The 26,370-nt window shown below is 39.9% G+C and overlaps 1 protein-coding gene across 5 annotated transcripts in view; it reads left to right on the plus strand.

Moving 5' to 3' along the window:
- Positions 1-1,695: 1,695 nt before the first annotated feature.
- The window catches only part of ATR (ATR checkpoint kinase), a 129,499-nt gene continuing 104,824 nt past the window's right edge, over positions 1,696-26,370 (plus strand). For 4 of the 5 annotated variants that reach the window (XR_013528590.1, XM_035278080.3, XM_035278081.3 and 1 more), the window contains exons 1-8: positions 1,696-1,836; positions 16,098-16,189; positions 17,935-18,075; positions 21,471-22,348; positions 23,087-23,265; positions 23,708-23,899; positions 24,707-24,897; positions 25,664-25,816. Coding sequence is in view for 4 of the 5 variants with exons in the window: in XM_035278080.3 (XP_035133971.3) it covers positions 1,778-1,836; positions 16,098-16,189; positions 17,935-18,075; positions 21,471-22,348; positions 23,087-23,265; positions 23,708-23,899; positions 24,707-24,897; positions 25,664-25,816 (1,885 nt within the window). In the remaining variant the exon portion in view is untranslated. The remainder of the gene's footprint in view (positions 1,837-16,097; positions 16,190-17,934; positions 18,076-21,470; positions 22,349-23,086; positions 23,266-23,707; positions 23,900-24,706; positions 24,898-25,663; positions 25,817-26,370) is intronic. The other variant, XM_017965779.4, reaches the window with a different exon arrangement.

Consider the following 26,370-nt stretch of genomic DNA (forward strand, 5'->3'; position numbering starts at 1 on the left):
GGGAGTGAACAACAGATAGAAAGTTAACTGAAGCCTTGAGAGTGAAGGAAAGACTAAAAAAGAGGAAAGAACCTAAGTTGGAATCCTGACGAATACCAACAGTAAAGGGGATGGCAAAGAAGTGTTATTAACAAGAAAGAGTCATGGAGGCCAAAGAAAGCTTTCCAGGAAAGCAGCAGTGGTCTCTATTAGGGGTCTCCAACCTCTGGGCCACAGTACTGGTCAGAGGCCTGTTAGGAACCGGGCCACACAGTAGGAAGCTTCATCTCTATTCACAGCAGCTCCCCATTACTGGCATTATCGCCTGAGCTCCCCTCCTGTCAGGTCAGCGGGACATAAGATTCTCACAGGAGTGCAAACCCTATGTGAACTGCACATGCGACGGACATAGGTTGCATACTCTTTATGAGACTCTGATGCCTGATGATCTCTCATTGTCTCCCATCACCCCAGATGGGACCATCTAGTTGCAGAAAAACAAGCTCAGGGCTTCCACTGATTCTACCTTATGGTGAGTTGTATAATGACTTATTACATATTACAATGCAATAGTAGAAAGTGCACAATAAATGTAATGTGCTTGAATCATCCCGAAAACCTCCCTTCACCTCCCTGTCCATGGAAAAATTGTCTTCCACAAAACTGGTCCCTGATGCCAAAAAGGTTAGGGAATGCTGGTCTGTATTCTCGAGAAAATGTATATTCCCCAAATCCATTGATTTACTTTAAAAATTAAATCACAGGGCCGGGCATGGTGGCTCACGCCTGTAATCCCAGCACTTTGGGAGGCTGAGGTGAGCGGATTACGAGGTCAAGAGATCGAGACTATCCTGGCCAACATGCTGAAACCCCGTCTCTACTACAAATACAAAAAAAATTAGCCGGGCGTGGGGGCACGCGCCTGTGGTCCCAGCTACTCGGGAGGCTGAGGCAGAAGAATCGTTTGAACCCAGGAGGTGGAGGTTGCAGCGAGCCGTGATTGCGCCACTGCACTCCAGCCTGGTGACAGAGCAAGGCTCCGTCTCAAAAAATATAAGTAAATAAAAAATAAATCACAGGTTGTGGATGCCTGTAATGGTGGCATTTCCACAGTACTGCTGCTCTGATGAGACACAAATATAATCCAACCCCATTTTTAAATATTATATGTTGGCAGGGTCCTCACGGAAACCTAAGAGCGACTTCAAGTCGAAAAAAAATGCTTAAAAAGAAAAACAAACAGGGAGAGCCCACCTTTTGCCCTTTCTCTCTCAACAGCGTGACAAGAGTAGTGGCGAAGTGAGAAACTTTTAAAATGTGACAGCGTTACTCTGGGGAAACGGAGTCTACTTTTGGCCTTTACTCGCTGAACTGTCCTAGTTCTCACATTTGTGAAGCGAGATTCTGGGTTGGCAGCCCTCAAGCCCCTAGCCTCTCCCGATTCGGGGGTCTGGCTTCGCTGTGCCTCCCAGGCTTCAGAACAGCAGTCTGGCCGCTCAAGACGAAAACTTCACAAACGTTGCTCGCTTAGTGCTGAGAACTAAGTCCTGAACCCAACCAGGGAAGTTCGACCGGCGCGCGCTCGCCCGCTTGCCCCGCCCCCTAACTGCTTCCCGGCTTCCCCCGGGTCCTCTACAAAACAGACGCAGGGCCCGGCAAGCGGGGCCAATAGCGGCTTCCGGGAAGAGTTTTGGCCCCCACGAGGCTCCGTCGGGCGCCGTTCTCTTCCGGCCGGGGTAGCTTTGGAGACGCCAGGAACCCGCGTCGGCGTGTTTGACGAGTGTCAGGCAGCCTCAGCATGGGGGAACCTGGCCTGGAGCTGGCGTCCATGATCCCGGCTCTGCGGGAGCTGGGCAGGTAGGGCTAGGCCCATCCTGGGTCCTGCATCCTCCTCTGACGATCCCGGCTGGGGTTTCACGTGCTCTCCCCTCTCCTGCCGCGCCGTGGTTCGGATCCCCGAAGCCCCAGCTGCTGCCCTTGTGGAGATGCTCCGTGGCTCATTTGGGCGCTTCTCCCTCAGAGTGCTCGTCGATGGGACGTGGGGACGTGGGGACGTGGGGACGTGGGGTCGTCGCCACAAACCTGCGGGAAGCCGATTCTAGGGGAGAGAGAGGCGTCTGCCGGCCCGGGTTTACCTCAGCAGCGCCGGAGAGTTCGCCCAACCCGAGAGTTTGCTTCCTGCAGCTCGAGGGAAGAGTCCCTGCTGATCACTTTATGGTCACTTTTCTACACTCATTTTCTTCTCGAAAACCCCTTTCCTTAGACGAGAGACTTGACTCATCAGTTTCTGTTCTTTGTGATCACTCGTGGAGGAATTGGTTTTTAGCCTTATATTTTGTCCCCAAACTGCCCTTGGAAAAAAATCACCGCTTCTCATTTTCTGCAAGTGACATCACTTGATGGAAAAGGCAGTTATTTTCTTTGAAGTGAAGTCATAGTACATATTGAAGATGTGAACTCCTTCGTATTAATCGTCCAGTCCTCGATACGTTATTTTAGTCAGAAATTGGAGAGATAGACCTCAGTGTCCACAAAATCTTAACGTGCACAGACTGTTGCCAAAATTTGGAGGCAATTTAATAGTTCATTTGCAAATGCCTGTTTTCTGTAAACCTCATGAAAACCAGTGTCTTACCGAAAGAGGGAGGGAGAGGTGTTGATGACTGCCACACCCCTGTAACACTCAGGCAGGCTTTCCTGAACCAGGCCTAAAGACTCAGTAGGGCTGGTTTTGTTTTGTTTGTTTTAATTCTAAACTACTGCGAACAAGAAATAAATGAGCTTGTGCTACTACCGCAGTTGAATGATCAGTTGGAATAACTGCTTCCCAATTTCTTAAACGGTTTGAAAACTCTCCATACACAGTCAAAACTGACATTAAGCCGATGGGATAGCTGCTTCCCTTTCTTTTTGCAGCGCAGTTGTGTTCATTTCCACTGGTTGGCCATGCAAATAATCTAGTCTTAATATATGAATAAGAGGATAAATGAAGGGACGATTCTTGTCCTAACTGCATCACTATTTTTGACTGTGTGAATTTTTTCCACTTTTTATTAGTGTGGCAAGTATACTTTTGTGTTTACAGTTTATAAAATAACGTATACCTCTCTAAAAGAAGATGAAGAAAAGTGATCATTTTAGGAAGTTGTTTTACAGATTTTATCTTTCAGGCTCACTGTGAAGCTCAGTATATTTTTCCCACTTTGTTTTAAAGTAGAATTAGCTCTACTAATTAATTCATTTTAAAGTAGAATTAATACTTCTCTTCCCTCTTCTGTCTTCCTCCATGAGACCTGTTAATAAAAATAATTGGTTCTTGGATTATATATAGTCTGTTTCATCAGTAGAGCTTATGTTATCTTCCATTTGTAGCCATTCCAAGAGAAATAGAAAAATTGACCTATAGAAAATTGTCTAATAGTTTTTAATTTTCATGGCTTTTTCGCTACAACTACTTCAATGAAACAAGCTCATCCATTTTCATAGTATGTCCATGACATAGGATGGAACAGGAGTTATCACTGTTTAAGAAACAGGGTCACAGAAGTTGAAAAACCAAAGGCACAGCTAGCAGGTATCAGAGCTAGGGTTCAGATTCAAGCTATCAAGGCCTTTTCTTCCAAAATGTTCTCCCTTATGACTACGGCAATTAGACTATTGAAAAAAATGAGATCAGTGTTCTAATTATGGGCAGCTCTTCATCAGTCTCTCAGACAAAGTTTGTCCTATTGTTTTTTGCTGTTAGGATTCTACTCTGCGTAGTCTTGGTAAATGACCTTTCCACTTTCCTGCCTTCAACTATCATCTGCTATTTGATGACTCCAAATATGTTTTTCCAAATCCTGCCTCCTACGGAACTGTATATTTGCTGTATACTGATAGTTTCACTGAGTGTCCTATGTGTAATTAAGATTCAGCATATCCAATACCAATACAAATTCTTCACGTCTTAACCTTCACAAGACTTCTTTTTTTAAATTAAAAAAAAAATTTATTGGGAGCCGTGGGGTGGCTCCCGCCAGTTGTCCTGGCTCTTGAGGAGGCAAGGCTATGAGTTCAAGGCTAACCTGAGCAACGTAAGAAGCTCTCATTCATTAACAACAACAACAAAAAATTATTTTTCTCTTATTCACTGAAGTAGAGATATCTCAGTAAATGGCACCATATTCACTCATTTCTCCAAACCAGAAATCTAGAAGTCATTCTTGACTGTTCTCCAGTGTGCTTTCAGACTATGTCCTTAACCCTCTTTTGATTTATGCTCTCTTCCCAAGTAATCTTACCTAATTTCATGGCTTTAAATGTCATCCATATGCTGATAACTCCCAAATTTATATTTCTGATCAGATTATATTAGGTTGCTTACTCAACATCTATACTGGGAAGTGAAAATTAACATATCCAAAGCAGAACTCCTGATTTACTGCCCTTGAATTTGTTCCTTCTCCCATGTTATTTTGAACATACCAACCAAAAGCCTAGGAGTCATCCTAGGTTTTTCTCCCTTATCCCTTAATAATCTATAAGTTAGTTCTGACAACCATATGTTTAAGATACATCTAGAATCTAACACTTCTCACCATCTTCACTACTACCACCAGAATTTCTTACCTAAACTGATACAGTAATGTTAGTTGATCTCCTCATTTCTACTTTTACCTACTTATAAATTTTCCACTCAGTGAAGTGATTTTTCATCTATTAGTCATATTACAAGTTTCCCCCTACACAAAACCGTCTTTTGACTTTCCAGGACACTAAAAATCAGTATAAAATCTAAACTCCTTACCAAGGCCTCTAAGGTCCTATATAATCTGGCTCAGCTTGCCTCTGACCTCATCTACTCTAGTGATACTGACCTCATTTCTCCAGGACACCAAGGTGGTTCCTGCCTTCAGTCACTTGCTGTTCCTTCTATCTGAACACTGGATGGTTTCATTTAGATGTGATTTCAGAATCACCTTCTCTGATCTTCCTACTTAAGATTGCTTTGCAGTTGTAAGACATTTTCAAATGTGATAGTTGCTATTAAGATGTTAAATGGAACAGTGAGATGTGGATGAGGTTCTGAGGAGCAGCCACTAGAGATTTGGATGGTGTTAAGAAGCTAGAAGCTAATCATGTGAATCTGAGACGAAATAGGAGGTACAAATGCCCCTAAGTGGGAATGAGCCTACTTTTTTTTTTTTTTGAGACTGAGTCTTGCTCTCTCCAGTGATGTAATCTCTGCTCTCCCTCCCGGGTTCAAGTGATTTTCCTGTCCCAACCTCTCAAGTAGATGGGACTACGCGGGCTTCCACCACCATACCTGGCTAATTTTTGTATTATTAGTGAAGACAGTGTTTCATCATGTTGCACAGGCTGGTCTCCAACTCCTGACCTGAAGTGATCCACCTGCCTCGGCCTCCCAAAGTGATGGAATTACTGGCGTGAGCCACCGTGAGGAGCCTAATGAGCCTACTTTAAGGCCGGGCACGGTGGGTCACGCCTGTAATCCCAGCACTTTGGGAGGCCGAGGCAGGTGGATCACAACGTCAAGAGATCAAGACCATCCTGGTCAACATGGTGAAACCCCGTCTCTACTAAAAATACAAAAAATTAGCTGGGCATGGTGGCGCGTGCCTGTAATCCCAGCTACTCAGGAGGCTGAGGCAGGAGAATTGCCTGAACCCAGGAGGTGGAGGTTGCGGTGAGCCGAGATTGTGCCACTCCAGCCTGGGTAACAAGAGCAAAACTCTGTCTCAAAAAAAAAAAAAAAAAAAGAATAGTAAGAACGCTGGAGTACAGGGAGCAAATCGTGGGTGGTATGAGTTAAATAGGGAGGGGTAGGCAAGGGCCACATCCTTTAGCACCTTAGAGGCTGAGATTTTATTGTGTGATGGGAAACACTGGAATTGTTTAAACAGGGAAATAACAATTGAATTCAAGTTTTTAAAAACTTGCTTAATTTTTACTCCCTTAAAAGCTTTAAGTGCTTACACATTGCCTTCATAGTAAAATCCAAACTCTTAGCCAGTCCTTTGAGCTTTGACCCTATTTTCCCTCTTCAGCTTCATCTCTAAAGGCTTTAGCCATATAGAGCCTCTTACAGTTTCTAGTGTTTGGGACTACCCTCCCTCTTACTCTTATTTTACCTGTCTTGTCCCTTAGGGATTCAGTTTTATATCACTTCCTCAAGGAAGCCGTGACTAATAGGGACCTGCTTAGGGCTGAGTGTCCCTCTTGTGTTCTTTCTTGGGTCTATCAGTTCTTAACCATAATTACCCCTTATTTGTTCTTATTTTAGGGCAGGTGCATTCCATGTTGGTTATCCTGGTATTTGTTGCTTACCTCAGAGGAGGTGCGTAAGCTTCATATAATACTTGCATATCTACTCCAATCTTGTAGTATACTTTTGAAAAATTATACTCTCTTATCTCAGTTCCAGGGTAGAAGTCACAAAATAAGAAATGCTCACTCCTGTGAGTCTTCTTTCTTTTTTCTTGTTTTTTGAGACTGACTCACCTGTTCCTCAGGCTGGATGGAGTTCAGTAGTGTGAACATGGCTCACTGCAACCTCTGCCTCCTGGAGTCAAGCCATCCTCCCACCTCAGCCTCCCAAATAGCTGGGACTACAGGTGCATACCACCACCATGCCTGTCTAATTTTTGTATTTTTTGTAGAGATGGGATTTCACCATGTTGCCCAGGCTGGTCTCAAACTCCTGGGCTCAAGTGATCTGTCCACCCCAGCCTCCCAAAATGCTGAGATTACAGATATGAGCCATCACGACCAAGTTAGTGTATCTTATGAATGGTAATCAATTTACTTTTTTACTAAAACATTTTTAAAAATTACACAAATGATGCAAGCGTGAATAATTTTTACAAAATGAAACTTTGTAAGAAACTCTGACCACTACCAGCAATGCTGGTTCTTCCTCCCATGTATCTCTTTGTTCAGATTTTTAAATGATACTTGTGAAATTATCCTTGAGGAATCACAATGTCTCCTGACTTTGTCTAAAACAATTCATGTTACTTTGTAATTAAAGATTTTGAATTTTTTGTTACATTTGTGATGTCCTATACTATGGTAGCCATTAGCCAAATGTGGCCATTGAGCACCTCACTTACAGCTAGTCTGAATTGAGATGTACTGTAAATATAAGTTACACAGTGGGTTTCAAAGACGTAGTACCAGAAAAAAGAATGTAAAAGATCTCATGAATAATTTTTATATCAATTACATATTCAACTAATATTTCGGATATATTGTTGGGATCACTTTTTTTTTGCCTATTTCTTAATGTAGCTACCAGAAAATACAAAATTGTGGCTAACATATTTCTATTGGCTAGTGCTGATTTAAATAAGATACATAGCACTAAGTTTTTTTGATTCACATGCAAATGTAACTACTCGTTCTTTGATTGTTTTTTTAAAGGACTTTAGTAGCATATACAAACTTGCATTCTTTTTTTTTTTTCTTGAGATGAACTCTCACTCTGTTACCCATGCTGGAGTGCAGTGGCATGATCTTGGTTCATGGGAACCTCCCCGTCCCAGGTTCAAGTGATTCTCCTGCCTCAGTGCCTCAGCCTCCCGAGTAAGTAGGATTATAGGCGCCTGCTACCACGCCTGGCTAATTTTTGTAACTTTTAGTGGAGAAAGGATTTCACCATGTTGGCCAGCCTGATCTCAAACTCCTGACCTCAGGTGATTTGCCCGCCTCAGCCTCCCAAAGTGCTAGGATTACAGGTGTGAGCTGCCACACCTGGCCCTTTGATTCTTTATATCTAGAGTTTATATTACTTAAAAATGTTTGTTAATTTCAGTAAATTTTTCTGTTAAGCAAGTTCTAGGTGATGTAGAGGAGGCAAAAAAAGAAAAATGCATTTTCTCTCCTGTAAGAGCTTATGGTCTAAGGGCACTTCATGGGATACATAGAGAAATAAAGTGCAGTCTGCCACAAGTAGGAGCTTATGGTCTGTTGGCAGGTAATAAGTAGATACTCCACAGGTCCAGAAGGCTATACATTAGAAATTAAAGAACCACAAAATTCAGGAAGGTTCTTATGCATTCATTCATTGAACAGTTGTTTTTTTTTTTTCAAATGTCCACTATGTACCAGGACCAGGGACCAGTTCTTTTTTTTTTTTTCTTTTGGAGACAGAGTCTGTCTCTGTTATCCAGGCTGGAGTGTTAGTGATGCAATCTCAGCTTACTGCAGCCTCCACCTCCCAAGCTCAAGCGATCCTCCCCTTCAGCCTCCTGAGTAACTCGGACTACAGGTGTGTGCCTCTATAGCAGCCAATTTTTCTATCTTTTTTTGTAGAGACAGGGTTGCGCCATGTTGCCTAGGCTGGTCTCAAACTCCTGAGGTCAAGCAGTCTGCCCACCTTGGCATCCCCAAGCACTGGGATTATAGGCATGAACTACTGCACCTGACCAGGATCAGTTCTTTTATGGCATTTATAGCTGTAAATGCCGTTGATCCTATGTGTAATCAATTAGGGTTGGACTTTGTGGTTTGAATAAAAAGAAAATTAGACCGGGTGTGGTGGCTCATGGCACTTTGGGAGGCTGAGGTGAGTGGATAATGAGATCAGAAGATTGAGGCCATCCTGGCTAACACGGTAAAACCATTCTCTACTAAAAATACAAAAACTTAACTGGGCGTGGTGACACACATCTGTAATCCCAGCTATTTGGGAGGCTGACGCTGGAGGATCGTTTGAATCCGGGAGGCGGAAGTTGCAGTGAGCCAAGGTCACGTCACTGCACTCCAGCCTGGGCGAAACAGAGCAAGACTCCATCTCAAAAAACAAAACAAACCAAAAAAATCACTATTTTTCTTTTCCCATTATTTGAGATAATAAGTGGGGAAAATATATGAACATGTTATAGTGCTATATAGAAATAAATTGTGATGTATATGAAATGTATACTATTATTTATAAATAACCATCCTAAGTCATTTTGTCAGAAGTGATGGATTTTGCTAATCACGCACACACAGCCTTCTATGAATTCTCTAGGTAGAGTTAATCATTGCCTGCATTGGGTGCACATGATACTTGCTTGTAATTTTTGTTTTTTTGAGACAGAGTCTTGCTCTGTTGCCCAGGCTAGAGTGCAGTGGTGCGATCTGAGCTCACTGCAACCTCCGCCTCCCGGGTTCAGGTGATTCTCTTGCCTCAGCCCCCCAAAGAGCTGGGACTACAGGCATGTGTCACCACTCCCAGCTAATTTTTGTATTTTTAGTAGAGACAGGGTTTCACCATATTGGCCAGGCTAGTCTCAATCTCCTGACCTTGTGATCCACCTGCATGGGCCTCCCAAAGTGCTGGGATTACAGGCTTGAGCCACGGGCTGCTTTTGATTATCTAAGTACATTCCTCTCCTTTCCCCAGCAACTATTCTGAGTTCTTTGAAGCAGAGTACATTGTTTTGTTATATTTGCCTTTTGAATTTATTAAATTATTAGCATCTGTACCCATCCATCCTTTCTGTATTTATGAAAAGAGTTACCTTCCTTTCCAAGGATTATATTTTCCTTATATCTGGTTTCAAGAAGGGGAGTCAAACCTCAAGAATTGATTGCTCAAGTCTTTCCATTATATAAATCCTCTTGATCTCATACAGTTCTTTACTTATCGCCAACTCTAATTCTCTTCATTTCATGGTGAAGCTTTGGAAAGAACCTGCTATTCTCAGTATTCATGTTTCATTAGCTTTTCAGCCCCCTGCAATCTTGCTTGTCTTTACAGGAAATCTTTAAAAATTCAAAATAAATACAAAAGTGAACTCAACATGGATCAAAGACCTAAACATAAGAAGTAAAACTGTGAAACTCTTAGAAGGGAACATAGAGGGGAAACATTATGACATTGGATTCGGCAGCAATTTCTTTGATATGGCACAAAGCACAGGTAGCAAAATTTAAAAATAGATAAATTGGAATTCATCAAAAATAAAAAACTGTGTATCAGAGGGCAATATCAATAGAGTAAAAAGGCAGCCCATGGAATTGGAGAAAATATTTGCAAATCGTGTATCTGATAAAGAGTTTAATACCTAGAATATATTAACTCCTGCAGCTCAACAACAAATAAAACCTGATGGAAAATGGAAAAAGAACTTGAATAGACATTTCTCCAAAGAAGATATAAGCACATGAAAAGATGCTCAAAATTGCTAATTATGAGGGAGATGCAAATTAAAACCACAAGACACTGCTTCACACCCCTTATGATAGCTATTACTTAAACAGTTGGGCATGGGGGCTCATACCTATAATCCCAGCACTTTGGGAGGTCAAGGCAGGCAGATCGCTTGACCCCAGGAGTTTGAGAGCAGCCTGGGCAACGTGATGAAACCCCATCTCTCCAAAAAAATACAAAAAAAGTTAGCTGGGTTTAGTGACACGCACCTGTGGTTTCAGCTACTTAGGAGGTTGAGGAGGGAGGATCTGAGAATGGGAAGTGGAAGCTGCAGTGAGTTATGGGTGCACCACTACACTCTAGTCTGGGCAGCAGAGTGAGATCCTGTCACTAAAAGGGGGAAATTTTTTTTTTAAAAACCCAGAAAATAACAAGTGTTTGTGAAGATGTGGAGAAATTGGAACCCTTGTGTGTTTCAGGTGGAGGGTGTACCGTGGTACAGCCACTGTAGAAAAGGATATTAGAGTTCCACCAAAAATTAAACATAGATTTACCATATGGTCCAGCAATTCTATTTCTGGGTATATACCTAAAAGAATTGAAAGCAGGGACTTTAACAGATACTTTAACACCCATGTTCACAGCAGCATTATTTACAGTATCCAAAGTGTGGGAGCAACCCAAGTGTCCATCAACAGATGAGTGGATAAATTGTGTTATATACATAGAATATTATTCATCCTTAAAAAGGAAAGAAATCTGGACACATGCTACAACATTGATGAACCTTGAAGACGTTCTGCTAACTAGGCAAAATAAGTCAATCAAAAAAGGATAAATATTGTCAGATTCCACTTATGTGAGATACTTAGAGTAGTCAAATTCGTGGAGAAAGTAGAATGGTGGTTGCCAGCGGATAAGGGGGAGGAGGAAGTGATGCTGTTTTTGAATGGGTGTATAGTTGTAGTTTGGAAAGATGAAAAAGTTCTGGAGATGGATGGTGATAATGGCTGCACAAAAATGTCAATGTACTTAATACCACAAAGCTATATACTTAAAAATGCTCAAAATGGTAAACATGCCTGGGTGCAGTGGCTCATGCCTGTAATTCCAGTGTTTAGGGGGGCTGAGATGGGAGAATAACTTGAGCCTGGAGTTCAAGGTTACAGTGGGCTATGATTACACTACTCTACTTCAGTCTGGGTGAGAGAGAGACTGTCTCTGAAAACAACTTTTTAAAAATAATTAAAACGATAGTGGTAATTGCATCTCGTGGGTGGTTTGTAAAGATTAAAAGATACATTTCTTGTAAAATGATGTATTGTTCATGGAAAGCATTCTATAATACTATTTACATGTTTTAAATTTAAAAAACATAAATTTTATGTTATCTATATTTTACCCAAATAAAAAGACATTTTTAAAAACTAGTTTTATTTGATCCTGGTGACAGCTCCCTCCTTGAAATTGTAATCTCCTTGGGTTCTAGAATAAACGTCTCATAGTTTTTTCTTTTTGTTTTGTTGGCTTCTTTCCCTTTCTCCTCTTTTGCCCCTGTGACTTTAATTGAGGGGTCTTTCTTTGGCTTTGTTATTACTTACTTACAGTTGTACTCCTATCCCATACTTGGACTACTACTATCTGTTATGACCTCAGGCAGGTTATATAATCTCTTCTAGTGTCATTCTCCTCAAATACAAATTAGGATTTGATATCCTATCCCCATCTTGTGGCTTGTGAGCATTAAATGAAATGACATAGATAATGTGTTCAGCCTTGTCTTATATAATGATAACTTAATCTGTATTTCTAGGCTAGATATTTCTTAAGGTCAAGAACTAATTCCAGCTGTCTTCTGGACATCTCACTTTGTTGTTCCTTTGTGACCTTAAACTCAACATTTCTGAAGCTGGTTTTGTTTTTCTCACCAAACCTGTGCTTCTTTCTGTTAACTGTTTTGGTGAATGGCCTTAAAATCTACCCTCAACAGAGGGCTAGGCTGACTTATCAAGTCTACCCCATTGAACTATTTCTTTCACCTTCTTAATGGTAGCTTCTAGTGTGTTGCTTGGCACATTATAGGTACTCAGTAAATGTTTGTTGATTGCAAGAATGACTGTATGATTCCTTATCCTGTGTGGTAGAACATAGATTTTCTACTTTTTGTTGTTGTTGTTTTTTTAAATTGAGACAGATTCTTGCTCTGTCACGTAGGCTGGAGTGCAGGCATGATCTCTGCTCACTGGAACCTCCTACTCCCAGGCTTAAGCAATCCTCTCACTTCAGCCACCCAAGTAGCTGTTTTATGGCTGTTTACACCAAATCATTGAGCTCAAGTTGAATTTATTCTGGATTCTGGGGTACAATTCTGCTTAATTATTATATCTCCTCTTAATATTTTTTTCTTGATTGGACCTAAGGCTAAAATATATGTACTTTTTCTTAACACTTTCTTAGCATTTTATTCTGGAAAATTTTAGACATACTGAAAGAACAGAAAATAGTATATGGATTACCCATATACTCATCACTTGGCGATGATCAATTAATGGTTCTCTTCCTCTCAGCACAGAGTATTATGAAGCAAATTCCAGGCATCATTTCATCCATAAATATTAGTATTTATCACTAAAGGATAAAGACTTTTATAACATAATCATAAGGATAACATCTCACTGAAAAATAATTTCTTAATAAAACAAAATTGTGTTAAAATTTTTCTAGTTGTCAGACATACAAATAGTTTGTTAACAAGTTTGTTTTTGTTTTTATTTTTGAGACAGGTTCTTGCTCTGTCACCCAGGAGTGCACCACCACTGGAGTGCAGTGGTGCGATTATGACTCACAGCAGCCTCAACCTCCTGGGCTTAAGCGATCCTCCTACCTCGGCCTCCCAAGTAGCTTAGACTATAGGCATGTGCTGTCATGTCCTGCCAATTTTTTAAAAAGTTTTTTTTGTAGAGATGGGGTTTCACGATGTTGCACAGGCTTGAACTTCTGGACTCAAGTGATCCTCCTGCTAGGTTACAGGTGTGAGCTACTATGCCTGGCCACTAAAACAGTTTTTATTTGGAATTAAAATTCGTTTTAGGATCATGTATTGTAATTGGTTGATACAGCTCTTAAATCTCAGTTTTGGCCAGGCGCGGTGGCTCACGCCTATAGTCCCAGCACTTTGGGAGGCTGAGGCGGGTGGATCACGAGGTCAAGAGATTGAGACCATCCTGGTCAACATGGTGAAACCCTGTCTCTACTAAAAATACAAAAAATTAGCTGGGCATGGTGGCGCATGCCTGTAATCCCAGCTACTCAGGAGGCTGAGGCAGGAGAATTGCCTGAAGCCAGGAGGTGGAGGTTGCGGGGAGCCAAGATCACGCCATTGCACTCCAGCCTGGGTAACAAGAGCGAAACTCGGTCTCAAAAAAAAAAAAAGTCTCAGTTTTATAACAGATTTCTCCTTATTTCCCTTAGAATTTACTTGTTGAAGAAACTGTTCTGTAGATTTTCCAGAAGTCTAAATCAGTATGATTTAATAGAAATATAGTACAAGCCACATATATAATTTAAATTTTTATAGTAACCACATTAAAAAAAAAGAGGAAATTGGTAAAATTAATGGTTTTTTAAAATTTAACTCAGTACACTCATGCATCACTTAAGAACAGGACTGTGTTCAGAAAAATGCATCATTAGGTGATTCTGTAGTTGTGTGAACATCACAAGAGTATACTTACACAAACCTATGTGGTATAATATACTACCTACCTAAGCTATTTTGTATAGCCTATTGCTTCTAGGCTACAAACCTGTATAGCATATTACTGTGCTGAATGCTGGGGGCAGTTGTAACACAATATTAAGTATTTGTATCTAAACATAGAAAAAGTGCAGTAAAAATAATGTATTACAATTTTATGTGATCAACATTGTATATGCCGTCTATTATTGACTGAAATGTCATTATGTGGTGCACAACTGTAAATCCAAATATTATTTCAACATGTAGTTAATGTAAAATTATTAGTGAGATATTATATATTACTTTTTTGAACTAAGCTTTAAAAATCTAGGATATATTTTATAATTATAGTATCACAGGATCCTTAGGGTGTCACTTTGCCAGCTGGAAACCTCTGACTGGTGGCACCTTTGTCCATGTTTTACTTGGGCCCACAGGGCTTCTTCCATCCACTCAGCCTGTCAGGCTACACTTGGCTCTTGCTTCTGGCCGAATTTCACACCTGCCAAGGGTGAGCTAAGCACAGAGTGGCAAGGGGTACATGAGAAAGTGAGTGAGGAATGTGGCGACTGCACACAGTCTGGCACGCCAGCTGTGGTGGGGGTAGGCAGCTCCAGGTGTCAGCACAGACACTGGTTCCTTGCAAGGCTGTGGCTGGCCCAGGCGTACCACAAGCAGCTTTCACTGCTGGCACTGGGTAACATGGTGGCACCCAGAAGCTTGGTGATGCCAGGAACCACAGAGCCCCAAAGCAGATGTCATAGCCCTGGTTCAGGGAGCTTCTGTGTCTGGGACCCCTGAAGAGCCACAGCTCTTGTCTCCTTTTCTCTTCTCTCCTTCTCATCGCCCACTATGTGGTGAGCAAGGTGTGTGTTTCAGCCCTGTTTGTGTTACAGCTCTTTCATTCCTGCCATTCAGCAGGTCCCAAGTATACATCCAGGAAGAATGAGGTATGTGGACAACTGGAGGGTGAGAAAGGCAAAGAGGTACTTTATTGAGCAACAGTACAGCTCTCAGGAGACCTGAAGTGGGTAGCTCCTTTTCACAGGCAGGTTGTATTGATGAGTGCAGCTCTCAGCGGAGAGGAGACCCGGAGTGGGTAGCTCCTATCCAACAGGCAGGGTATCTGATAAGTGTACAGCTCTCAGCTGAGAGGAGACCCACAGTAGGTACCTCCTCTCTGCAGGCTGGTCAGTCTGATGTCTGGCTGAATCTGGCTGAGTCTGGGGTTTTTATGTATTTCAGACAGGAGGAAGTGAGTGCTGATTGGTCCCTGGGAAGTCATGGGTGGGCCTGGAAAAAGCACCATGAGTTCTCTCTATGGTCTGTGTAACTGGCAGCCAGGCCCCCAGGCTTCAGGCTGTTCATGGCTTGAAGATGAGGCTTCACTGGGGACCTACCCCTTTCTGCCCAGGAGCCTGTCTACTTCCTGCTGCCATCAACCCAGGCTGTTCATGCTGAGGGGCACCTGCAGGCCCGTACTGAGCTGCCCTCAGCCTGCCACTTGGCCTGCTCATGGACACCCAAAGTCCCGAGGGGGCTGAGGCAGCAGGGGGCTTGTATGTCATCACCATCCTGAGCACATACACACCTGGCCGGGTAGTGACAGCACCTGGACTCAGCCACAACTTTGCTCCAAAATTGGGGTGGGTGCCTGGAGTGAGGTGAGGCCAGGCAGTGGGAGCAGGTACTTCCAAACCTGTGGGAGCAGGGGCCTTCCTGGACCTGGAGAGAGCAGGGATGCCTGGGTTTGCAGCCATGGTTGGGTAGCTGCAGCTGTGCCCAGGATGGCAGGGCTCCTGGCCCTGCAACTCGAAAGGGGGCTGGGCTTCTGCCTGTCTTGGTTCCCACTAGCTCTATGGAGCGAGCAGCTTCAGCCCCACCTTCTTCACTGGAACCAGCAGCATGGCAGTGGCTGCTCCAACTGGGCTGGCACTGCCATCAGTAGCACATTTCAATTTGTACTAATCACATTTCAAATACCTGTAGCTAGTGGCTACCATGTAGAGCAGGACAGGTCTAGGCTTGGCTGATTGGATCTCTTTAGTGTTATTTAGTCTATTTTTTTCTTGTAAATCGATAATGTATTTAGATTTTCTTTTCATTTTTTAAACAGAAGAATACTGTGAATATCAACATTGACACTAAACGGATTTGATAAGTTTACCTTTAGAGAACTTTTTAAAAAATGAAACTGGTTACTTTAAGGATTAAAAGCTTTAATTTGTATTTTAGTGCCACACCAGAGGAATATAATACAGTTGTACAGAAGCCAAGACAAATTCTATGTCAGTTCATTGACCGAATACTTACAGATGTAACTGTTGGTAAGAAACCAGTTATTTCTTCTATAAACTTTATACATTAGACTTTTTTATTTCCATTTATACTTTATGGTAGCATTTTTCTCCGTGTAGTTTTAGATACAGAGTTAGTATTTATGATAGTTACTATTTTCAAGCAAGTTAGTTGGTTAATCAATATTGCTATTGCTTGTTACAAAATTTGAATTAGACTTTTAAAATTATTCTCTCTTCCTAATCTAGATTTTCTATTGCTTGCTATGAGTTCTTTGATACTGAATGTTATAAATAAAAATATTTGGCCAGTGCCAATCATGCGGACCCTATTTTGGTTAGCTCTTATGCCAGTGGTAGACCTCTAGCAAAAAAATTCTTTAAGTAAGTTACCCTTTAAGTAAGTTTATGCCTGTGCCTGTAGGAGGTTATAGGATTATGTGAGTTACTAAATCAATTATTGCCTGTTTGTGCCAATCCGATAGATAAAATATTACCAGTCTGGCGAGAGAGTGTCACATTTGTCATATCTGTTGAAATTACATGGAAGGGGTAATATAAAATGGCATTAGGCTCAGGGTTCATAACTTGGGTTCCAAATTTGGCACAGATTTATGACTTAGGCTAGCCATTTAGCCTTTCTTTTTCAATCAGTAAAATGATGGGTTGCTGAAAAATAACAAAGGACTACTGAATACTTGCAAGATGTGTTTTTGTATGGTATTCCTATTCCTTCTGTTTAGACTATTTGTCCTTCCCCTCTCTGACCAACTCCTCATTTAGGAATCATTTCCTTCACAGTATCTTCCCAGATACCTGTTTCCCCTTATTCTGGATTAGTGCAGTTACCATATTATGTTATAATTATTAATTTGTTTGACTCCTCACTGCATTATGAGAACGCTTTTTAATCATTAGATTTTAGCACAGTGCCTGTCATATTATTTCTAAAGTACATGTTTGATAAATGGATGTATGATAGAGGAATGCATGTGATTTTTAAACATTTAAAATTAGATAAGACTGTAGTGTTGGTCGACATGGTGGCACATGCCTGCCCAGCACTTTGGGAGGCTAAGGTAGGCAGATCACCTGAGGACAGGAGTTTGAAACCAGCCTAGCCAACATGATGAAACCCAATCTCTACTAAAAATACAAAAATTAGCTGGGCATAGTGGTGCATGCCTATAGTCCTATCTACTCAGGAAGCTGAGGCAGGAGAATCACTGGAACCCGGGAGGCAGAAGTTGCATTGAGCCAAGATCTTGCCACTACACTCCAGCTTGGGCAGCAGAGCAAGATTTCGTCTAAAAACAAAAACAAATACTGTAGTGATTAGCTCCATCAATATAGCTTGAGTGCTGTGTTGAATGTAATTCTGGTCACCAAATTATGGTTTCCTTTTTTTTTTTTTTTTTTTTTTTAAAGAAAGTCTTGCTTTGTTCCAGGCTGGATGCAGTGGTGTGATCATAACTCACTGCCATGAATCTTCCTGCCTCAGCCTCCTTCCTGCCCCCTGAGTAGCTGGGACTATAGGTACACACTACCACTCGCAGGTGATTTTAAGAAAAAATTTTTTTGTAGAGACGGGATCTTGCCATCTTGTCCAAGCTGGTCTTGAACTCCTGGGCTCAGGTGATCCTTTCACTTCATCCTCCCGAAGTACAGGGATTACAGCCGTGAGGTACCTTACCTGGCCCACATTTTGGTTTCTTAACAAAAGGACCATTGTTTAATTTGTCATGACTCTTTAAAATGATCTTTTATTGTTTTAGTTGCTGTAGAACTTGTAAAGAAAACTGACTCTCAGCCAACCTCCGTGATGTTGCTTGATTTCATCCAGCATATCATGAAATCCTCCCCACTTATGTTTGTAAATGTGAATGGAAGCCATGAGGCCAAAGGCAGCTGTATTGGTAAGTGCTGTTATTCATGCGTTCACTTGCCATCTATTTTATAATGTCCTCCTTTTACTGCGCTTCTGAAATACATGTACAGGATTATACTTTTTTGGGTCGGCTTTGGTGTAAATTGAAGGAGCAAAATGGTAATGGTTATTTTTCCTTCACATATCCTTACTGTTTTCTTTTTAGTATCATATACTGGGTGCTTAGCATGAAATAATAAAATTTGATTATTTGCCACTGAACACTTTGGCATAGTTTTCTTTTTTCTGTTTTTGTTTTTGGTAATCTCTTTCTTCTAGATCAGAGCTTGGCAAGCTGTAGTCCACAGGGTGACTACCTGTTTTTGTGAACAAAGTTTTTCTGTTTTGTTTCATTTTTTTCTTTTCTCTTTTTCTTTTTCTTTTTTCTTTTAGTATGAGACAGGGTCTTGCTATTTTGCCCAGGCTAGTCTTGAACTGCTAGACTCAAAGAATCCTCCTGCCTCAGCTTCCTGCATACCTGGGACTATAGGCACATGCTACTGTGCCTGGCTTCATTTTTCGTAAACAGAGTTTTATTAGAACACAGTCGTGCTCATTCTTTTACTTTGTCTGTGACTACTACAAAGGCAACTTGGGCACTCAAGCCAAAAATAATACTATCTGGTCCTTTAAAAGAAGTTTACTGACTGCTGTGCTATATATTGAAGCTTTTCGCCAGGTTTATTCCTTACTACACCTACTACTTTTGTCCCTTCATTGGTGTCTTCATAACGAGATGCAAACTAAACATTTTTTTGTGTATAATGGATAAAGTATTTTAAAATTTTTTTCTCAAACTTTAAACTTTGATAGCATGTCCTCCAAGAAGTTTATTCAGAGCACTACTTCTGACTGCTTAGAACTGGCTTGGTTATTCCTTCTTTATGCTCTGTTAGTACCAAGTGTTCTGCATTTCTTCTATCATAGAGGCTGTTAAACTGTACTGTAATCCTTGGTACATCTATATTCTTTCCTATAGTAGTTTTTAAACTACAAGTCGTAACCCACTAGTGGGTTATGAAATTAGGCAATTATAGCATTTTAAACAAGATGAAATAAACTAGAAAATATCATATGCTGAACTCGGTGGCTCACGCCTGTAATCCCAGCACTTTCGGAGTTCAAGATGAGCCTAGGCAACATGGCAAAACCCTGTCTCTACTAAAAAAAAAATTAGCTGGACGTGGTGGTGCATGCCTGTGGTACCAGCTACCCAGAAGGCTGAGGCACAAGGATTGCTTTAGCCAGGGAGGCAGAGGTTGCAGTGAGCTGAAACCATGCCACTGCACTCCAGCTTGGGTGACAGAGTGAGACCCTGTCTCAAGAAAAGGAATATATATATCATAGTATATTGTGGTGTAATAAGAGTAAGTACTGTTTCATGAACCTTTTGTTTTAAATATTTAGATAAAATGCACATGTATGTACTGGGTCATGATATAAAATGTTATTTCTTTGTTTCAGTCAAAAAGTTCAAGAAACTGTACTGTGGGATTCATGAGGACAGGACTATGATTTATTCTTGTGTACCTGAGACAGAGTCACCACTCAAATTTTAGTTGAAGGAATGACAATAGCTACCCTTTATTGAACATTTATTTTACTTTGGAACTGTGCTGAGTATTTCATGTACATTGTCCTATTTGATCCTCACAGTAACCCATAACATGGATAGCATTATTCTCCTTTCATAGATGAAATTACAGAGGCCAGAGAAATGAAAAATTTATACAACTAGTAAGTGGAAAGCTAGGACCTTGTCTGTCTGACTCCAAAGTTGATACAGGCATACCTCAGAAATATTGTGGGTTCAGTACTTGGCTACCACAATAAAGCGAATATTGCAATAAAGTAAGTCACATGAATATTTTGGTTTCCCAGTGCATATAAAAGTTATGTTTACATTGTACATTAAGTGTGGAATAACATTATGTCTAAACAACTATATATGTGTGTGTGTGTGTGTGTGTGTGTGTGTGTATACAGGCCACTGCGCCCGGCCCTAAGTATATATATACACCTTAGGGCCGGGCGCAGTGGCCTATAATCCCAGCACTTTGGGAGGCCGAGGTGGGTGGATCACGAGGTCAAGAGATCTAGACCATCCTGGTCAACATGGTGAAACCCCGTCTCTACTAAAAAAAATACAAAAAATTAGCTGGGCATAGTGGTGCGTGCCTGTAATCCCAGCTACTCAGGAGGCTGAGGCAGGAGAATTGCCTGAACCCAGGAGGTGGAGGTTGCGATGAGCTGAGATTGCGCCATTGCACTGCACTCCAGCCTGGGTAAACGAGTGAAACTCCATTTCAAAAAAAAAAAAACTATATATATATATACACACACACACACACCTTAATTAAAAAGTACTTTATTGCTAAAAATGCTAGCGATTATATGATCCTTCAGCAAGTTGTAATCTTTTTGCTGGTGGAGGGTCTTACCTTGATGTTGAGGGCCTTGCTCTGGATTAGGCTTTGGCTTAAAGGGAATGTTGTGGCTGGTTTGATCTTGTTTTCTTCCTACTGGAAATTTTCTCATCTTTTAGTGATTTGATCTTCTATGCAGACTACGAAAACTTTCTCCATGCCAGCAATAAGGTTGTTTCGCTTTCTCATCAATGGTGTGTTCACTGAAGTAGCACTTTTAATTTCTTACAAAAACTTTTTCTTGGTTTTAACAACTTGGTTGTTTGGTGAAAGGGTCCTAGCTTTTGACCTGTCTTGGCTTTCAACATGCCGTCCTTAGTAGGCTTAGTCATTTCTAGCTTCTGATTTGAAGTGAGAGATGTCCAATTCTTCCTTTCATTTGAACTCTTAGAGGCCATTGTAAAGGTTGTTAATTGGCCTAATTTCAATACTGTGTCTCAGGGAATTGGGAGACATAAGGAGAGGAAGAGAGATGGGAAACTGCTGGTTAGTGGGGCAGTCAGAACACATTACATACATTTATCCATTAATTTTGCCACCTTATGTTGGTATGGTTGATGACAGCTCCAAATAATTACAACAGTAACATCAAACATCACTGATTACAGATCACCATAACAGATATGATAATAACGAAAAAGTTTGAAATGTTGTGAGAAATACCAAAATGTGATACAGAGACAGGAAGTGAGCACATCCTATTGAAAAAAATGGTACTGATACACTTGCTTGATGCAGTTACCACAACTTTCAATTTGTGGCAAATGCAGTATCTGCAATGTGCAATAAAACTGGTCATGCCTGTGTTCTAAAATATTATGTTTCCATTGTGAAGGAAATGTTTTACACTCTTGTTAGTGAAGTTTATTCTTTAAAAATCAATCATTAAGGATTTAGCAAATGAATTAGCACTTTGGATATACTAGTTTATTTAATATCTTTTTTGTTTATTTCAAAGAATTTAGTAATTGGATCATAACAAGACTTCTGCGGATTGCAGCAACTCCCTCCTGTCATTTGTTACACAAGAAAATCTGTGAAGTCATCTGTTCATTATTATTTCTTTTTAAAAGCAAGAGTCCTGCTATTTTGGGGGTACTCACAAAAGAATTGTTACAACTTTTTGAAGACTTGGTTTACCTCCATAGAAGAAATGTGATGGGTCGTGCTGTGGAATGGCCTGTGGTCATTAACCGATTTTTAAGTCAATTGGATGAACACATGGGATATTTACAGTCTTCTCCTTTGCAGTTGATGAGTATGCAAAATTTAGAATTTATTGAAGTCACTTTATTAACGGTTCTTACTCGTATTATTGCAATTGTGTTTTTTAGAAGGCAAGAACTCTTACTTTGGCAGATAGGTTGTGTTCTGCTAGAGTGTGGTAGTCCAAAAATTAAGTCCTTAGCAATTAGCTTTTTAACTGAACTTTTTCAGCTGGGAGGACTACCAGCACAACTAGCTAGCACTTTTTTCAGCTCATTTTTGGAATTATTAAAACACCTTGTAGAAATGGATACTGACCAAGTGAAACTCTATGAAGAGCCATTATCAAAGCTGATAAAGACACTATTTCCCTTTGAAGCAGAAGCTTATAGAAATATTGAACCTGTCTATTTAAATATGCTGCTGGAAAAACTCTGTGTCATGTTTGAAGATGGTGTGCTTATGCAGCTTAAGTCTGATTTGCTCAAAGCCGCTTTATGCCGTTTACTGCAGTATTTCCTTACATTTGTGCCAGCTGGGTATGAATCTGCTTTACAAGTCAGGAAGGTCTGTGTGAGAAATATTTGTAAAGCTCTTTTGGATATACTTGGAATTCAGGTAGATGCAGAGGTAAGTAATTTTTCAGGTTACTTGTTAAGTATTTATTTTGTTCGTCATTTAATTATATACATGTGTGCAAGATGTAATAAGAAAATAGAATATCTTTAGTAGTAATTTATATTTGGAACATAATGATTTTCATAGTCTAGTCTGGCTCACGGTTATGGACTTTTACTTTGATTTCAGAAGGATTTGTTCATCAAATTGGTAATGAACTGCCAATGGAGTAGAATGTTTTTAAGTAGAATCTCTGAAGTATAAATGTATTTGTCGCATTATTAATTAAAAGGGGGAAGTTATCAACTTAATTGCAGAAGCTTTGATCACTCAAATAGATTTTGTGTCCGACAATTTATAATCAATCACTTTTAGAAAACCTGTGAATGATTAATCATGCCAAATGTTGCCCTTTTTTCTATTTGGACTGTGGGAATCATATAATACAATAAAATTTAGATTTGCAGTAACTTGATTAAATATTTTAGTGTATTAATCTTGCTGGATTTGTTACATGAAAAAACTTGGTAATTCCCTTTAAAAAATTTTTTTACAAGGGAATTAAAATTTGTAGCATTTTGATAAAAGGAAAAACTGGATTAGACAGAAGGATTTGTCTTAAATAGAACTTCTAAGACTATAGAACCATAGCCTATATATAGACTGAAATAATATCGATTAATTTAAATGTGAATAATAGAAATATGTTTTCTAAGAAATATTTCTGGAAATTATTTTCTATTTTCTCAGTACTTGTTGGGCCCACTTTATGCAGCTTTGAAAATGGAAAGTATGGAAATCATTGAGAAGATTCAATGCCAAACTCAACAAGAAAACCTCAGCAGTAATAGTGATGGACTATCACCCAAAAGGCGTCGTCTCAGCTCGTCTCTCAACGCTTCTAAGAGAGCACCAAAACAGACTGAGGCGTATGATGACCTTCATTCAGTTTGTATTTAGCCACTAAATAAAACTTTGTTTACTTTTAAAAATCAACTTTAGTTAAGTGTTTTGATTTAAATACACAAAGAACATCCTTCTAAATGTAGCCAAGGGAGTGCTTAAAATATTTTAATAATTCTTCTAGACTGTTAGTAGTATGAAACATTTCATGGTTAAATATAGTTACTTTGCATGTTTTTTACATGCTTATCTAATTTAACTTTTTAATGTGTGAAAAGTCTGAGACTGTATAACTTTTTATAATGTACCTAAAGCATTGCCATATTTCAGTTAGTTTTAAACATTGTTTTAAATCAGTATAAATTTCAATAGTTGATGTTACATAGTATGTTTTATTCTAAATATGTTTCATGTTTTAACCAAATTTATTTACATATGAACATCTCTCTACTGCATTCCTAATTATAGAATTAAACATGTGGATATGAACAAAAAGAGCATATTATGGAGTGCACTGAAACAGAAAGCTGAATCCCTTCAGATTTCCCTTGAATACAGTGGTCTAAAGAATCATGTTATTGAAACGTTAGAAGGACTTGCTGTTGTCTTACAACTGACTGCTCTGTGTACTGTTCATTGTTCTCATCAAAACATGAACTGGTAAAACAAACTTCTTGTTTCTTGGGGTTGCGTTTCCTGTAATGAACTTGGTTTTACTGTTTACTCATTATTCACTTGATTCATGTGACCTTAGAACACAAACTTTTCAGTGAGGTAGATAAGAAAATTACTTTCTCTTGAATCAAATGCTAGGTATGGTGCTCAGTTCTGTATATATCTTAATCTCTACAAAATTCCTATAAGATAAATGCTATTATGCCCATTTTAAAAATTAGAAATTGACACTCAAAGAAATTGAGGCTCTTTTTTGTCTGAAGCCAAAACTGACTTTCTTGGGGACACATGATTAGAAAGTACCAGAACACATTTGTGTACAACTCAAAAAGCCAGTGTTTGGCTTTTGGAGACAGGGTCTGGCTTTGTCTCCTAGGCAGGTGTACGATGGCATCATTATGGCTCACTACAACCTTGGTTTCTGTCTGGGGCTCAAGTGAGCCTCCCAAGTAGCTGGGACTATAGGCATGTGCCCCCACACCCTAATTTTTAAAAAATTTTTGTAGAGATGGGTTTCCCTATGTTGCCCAGGCTGGTCTCAAACTCCTGGGCTCAAGTGATCCTCCCACCTCAGCCTCCCAAAGTAATTTTAGTTCCCAAATCCTAAGACTGATTTAAGCTGACATAAATAAACCTAAAATAATAGTGACATGTTACTTGATTTGCATATTTACCTTAAATTGTTATAAATTTTGTGCTCACAATTTCTTTTGGCTTTACTACAATTTTAAGTTTGACTATAACAAAATTCATCTGAATTCTAATGTCTTTAACAAAATGTACTTACCACAGCCATAATTTCAAGGACTGTCGACATAAATCCAAGAAGAAAGCGTCTGTATTGATAACTTGGATGTCATTGGATTTTTACACAAAAGTGCTTAAGAGCTGTAGAAGTTTGTTAGAATCTGTTCAGAAACCAGACCTGGAGGCAACCATTGATAAGGTGGTGAAAATTTATGATGCTTTGATTTATATACAAGGTGAGTACAAATAAGCAATAGATCAGAATAAACTTTTAAAGATAATCAGTATAGAAATATGCTTTCTTTTTTGCCTGAAGCCTAAGTGCGTGTTTGGAATACCCAGAAGTTTTTTCTTGATTTCAGTTCTATTAAACTTGTCAATAATTTCTGAGTTGCAAATTTATTTGCATAATATTTTGATTTATTCTTTAGTCAATAGAAATTATAACTTTAAAGCTTTCTGATTTGGGAATTTGAGGAACGCTGCAATTCTTCTTTTAAAAAGGCATAGATATGGCCGGGCACGGTGACTCACACCTGTAATCCCAGCACTTTGGAAGGTCAAGGCAGGTGGATCATGATGTCAGGATATCGAGACCATCCTGGCCCTGGTGAAACCCCGTGTCTACTAAAATACAAAAAATTAGCCTGGTGTGGTAGCACGCGTCTGTAGTCCCAGCTACTCAGAGTCTGAGGCAGGGGAATCGCTTGAATCTGGGAGATGGAGGTTGCAGTGAGCTGAGATCATGCCACTGCACTCCAGCCTGGTGAAAGAGCAAGACTCCATCTAAAAAAAGGCATGGATACATATTTTTATGAAGTCACATTTCATATCTTTGGGTTCACAGACCTCAGACCATAATTTATGAATCTCTGTGTTAAGAATTTGTGCTTAGCGAATGATCATTGTGATAGCACTTGATGTTTCATGTCTGTATTTTCATTTAAAAGACATATGATTCAGGAAAAGTTAGAATTAATGACTTATTTTGTGCTTCTGTAGTAAACAGTTCATTTGAAGATCATATTCTGGAAGATTTGTGTGGAATGCTCTCACTTCCATGGATTTATTCCCATTCTGATGATGGCTGTTTAAAGTTGACCACATTTGCCACTAGTCTTCTAACATTAAGCCGGAGGATTTCAGACAGCTATTGTAAGTGTTCACAAGAATATGTTTGTGTGTGGTTTGTTTTATTTATTTATTCATTTCATTTTTGAGACCGGTCTTACTCTGTCACCCATGCTGGAGTGCAGTGGCATGATTTCGGCTTGCTGCAACCTCCGTCTCCTGGGTTCAAGCAATTTTCCTACCTCAGCCTCCTGAGTAGCTGGGATTACAGGTGCCCACCACCATGCTCAGCTATTTTTTGTATTACTACTAGAGATGGGGTTTCATCCTCTTGGCCAGACTGGTCTCCTGACCTCAAGTGATCTGCCCACCTCAGCCTTCCAAAGTGCTAAGATGACAGGCGTGAACCGCCATACTCAGCTGTTGCTCAGTGTGATTTGTTTTAACTCATCTCTGTATAGGACTTCTAACACTTATCACTTATATTTTTTCAATAAGAGAGCAGGTACATTTTTAATAAATCAGAAGGGAGTTAGATACATAAAAAGTACCACCTATAAAAGCCTGTCCCATATATCCCATTTCCTTTCTGTAAAACATTTGCAGTGTTTCTGTACATATTTTTATATTTATTAGTA

This window comes from Callithrix jacchus, chromosome 17 (genome assembly GCF_049354715.1).
Source record: "Callithrix jacchus isolate 240 chromosome 17, calJac240_pri, whole genome shotgun sequence".
Lineage (NCBI taxonomy): Eukaryota > Metazoa > Chordata > Mammalia > Primates > Cebidae > Callithrix > Callithrix jacchus.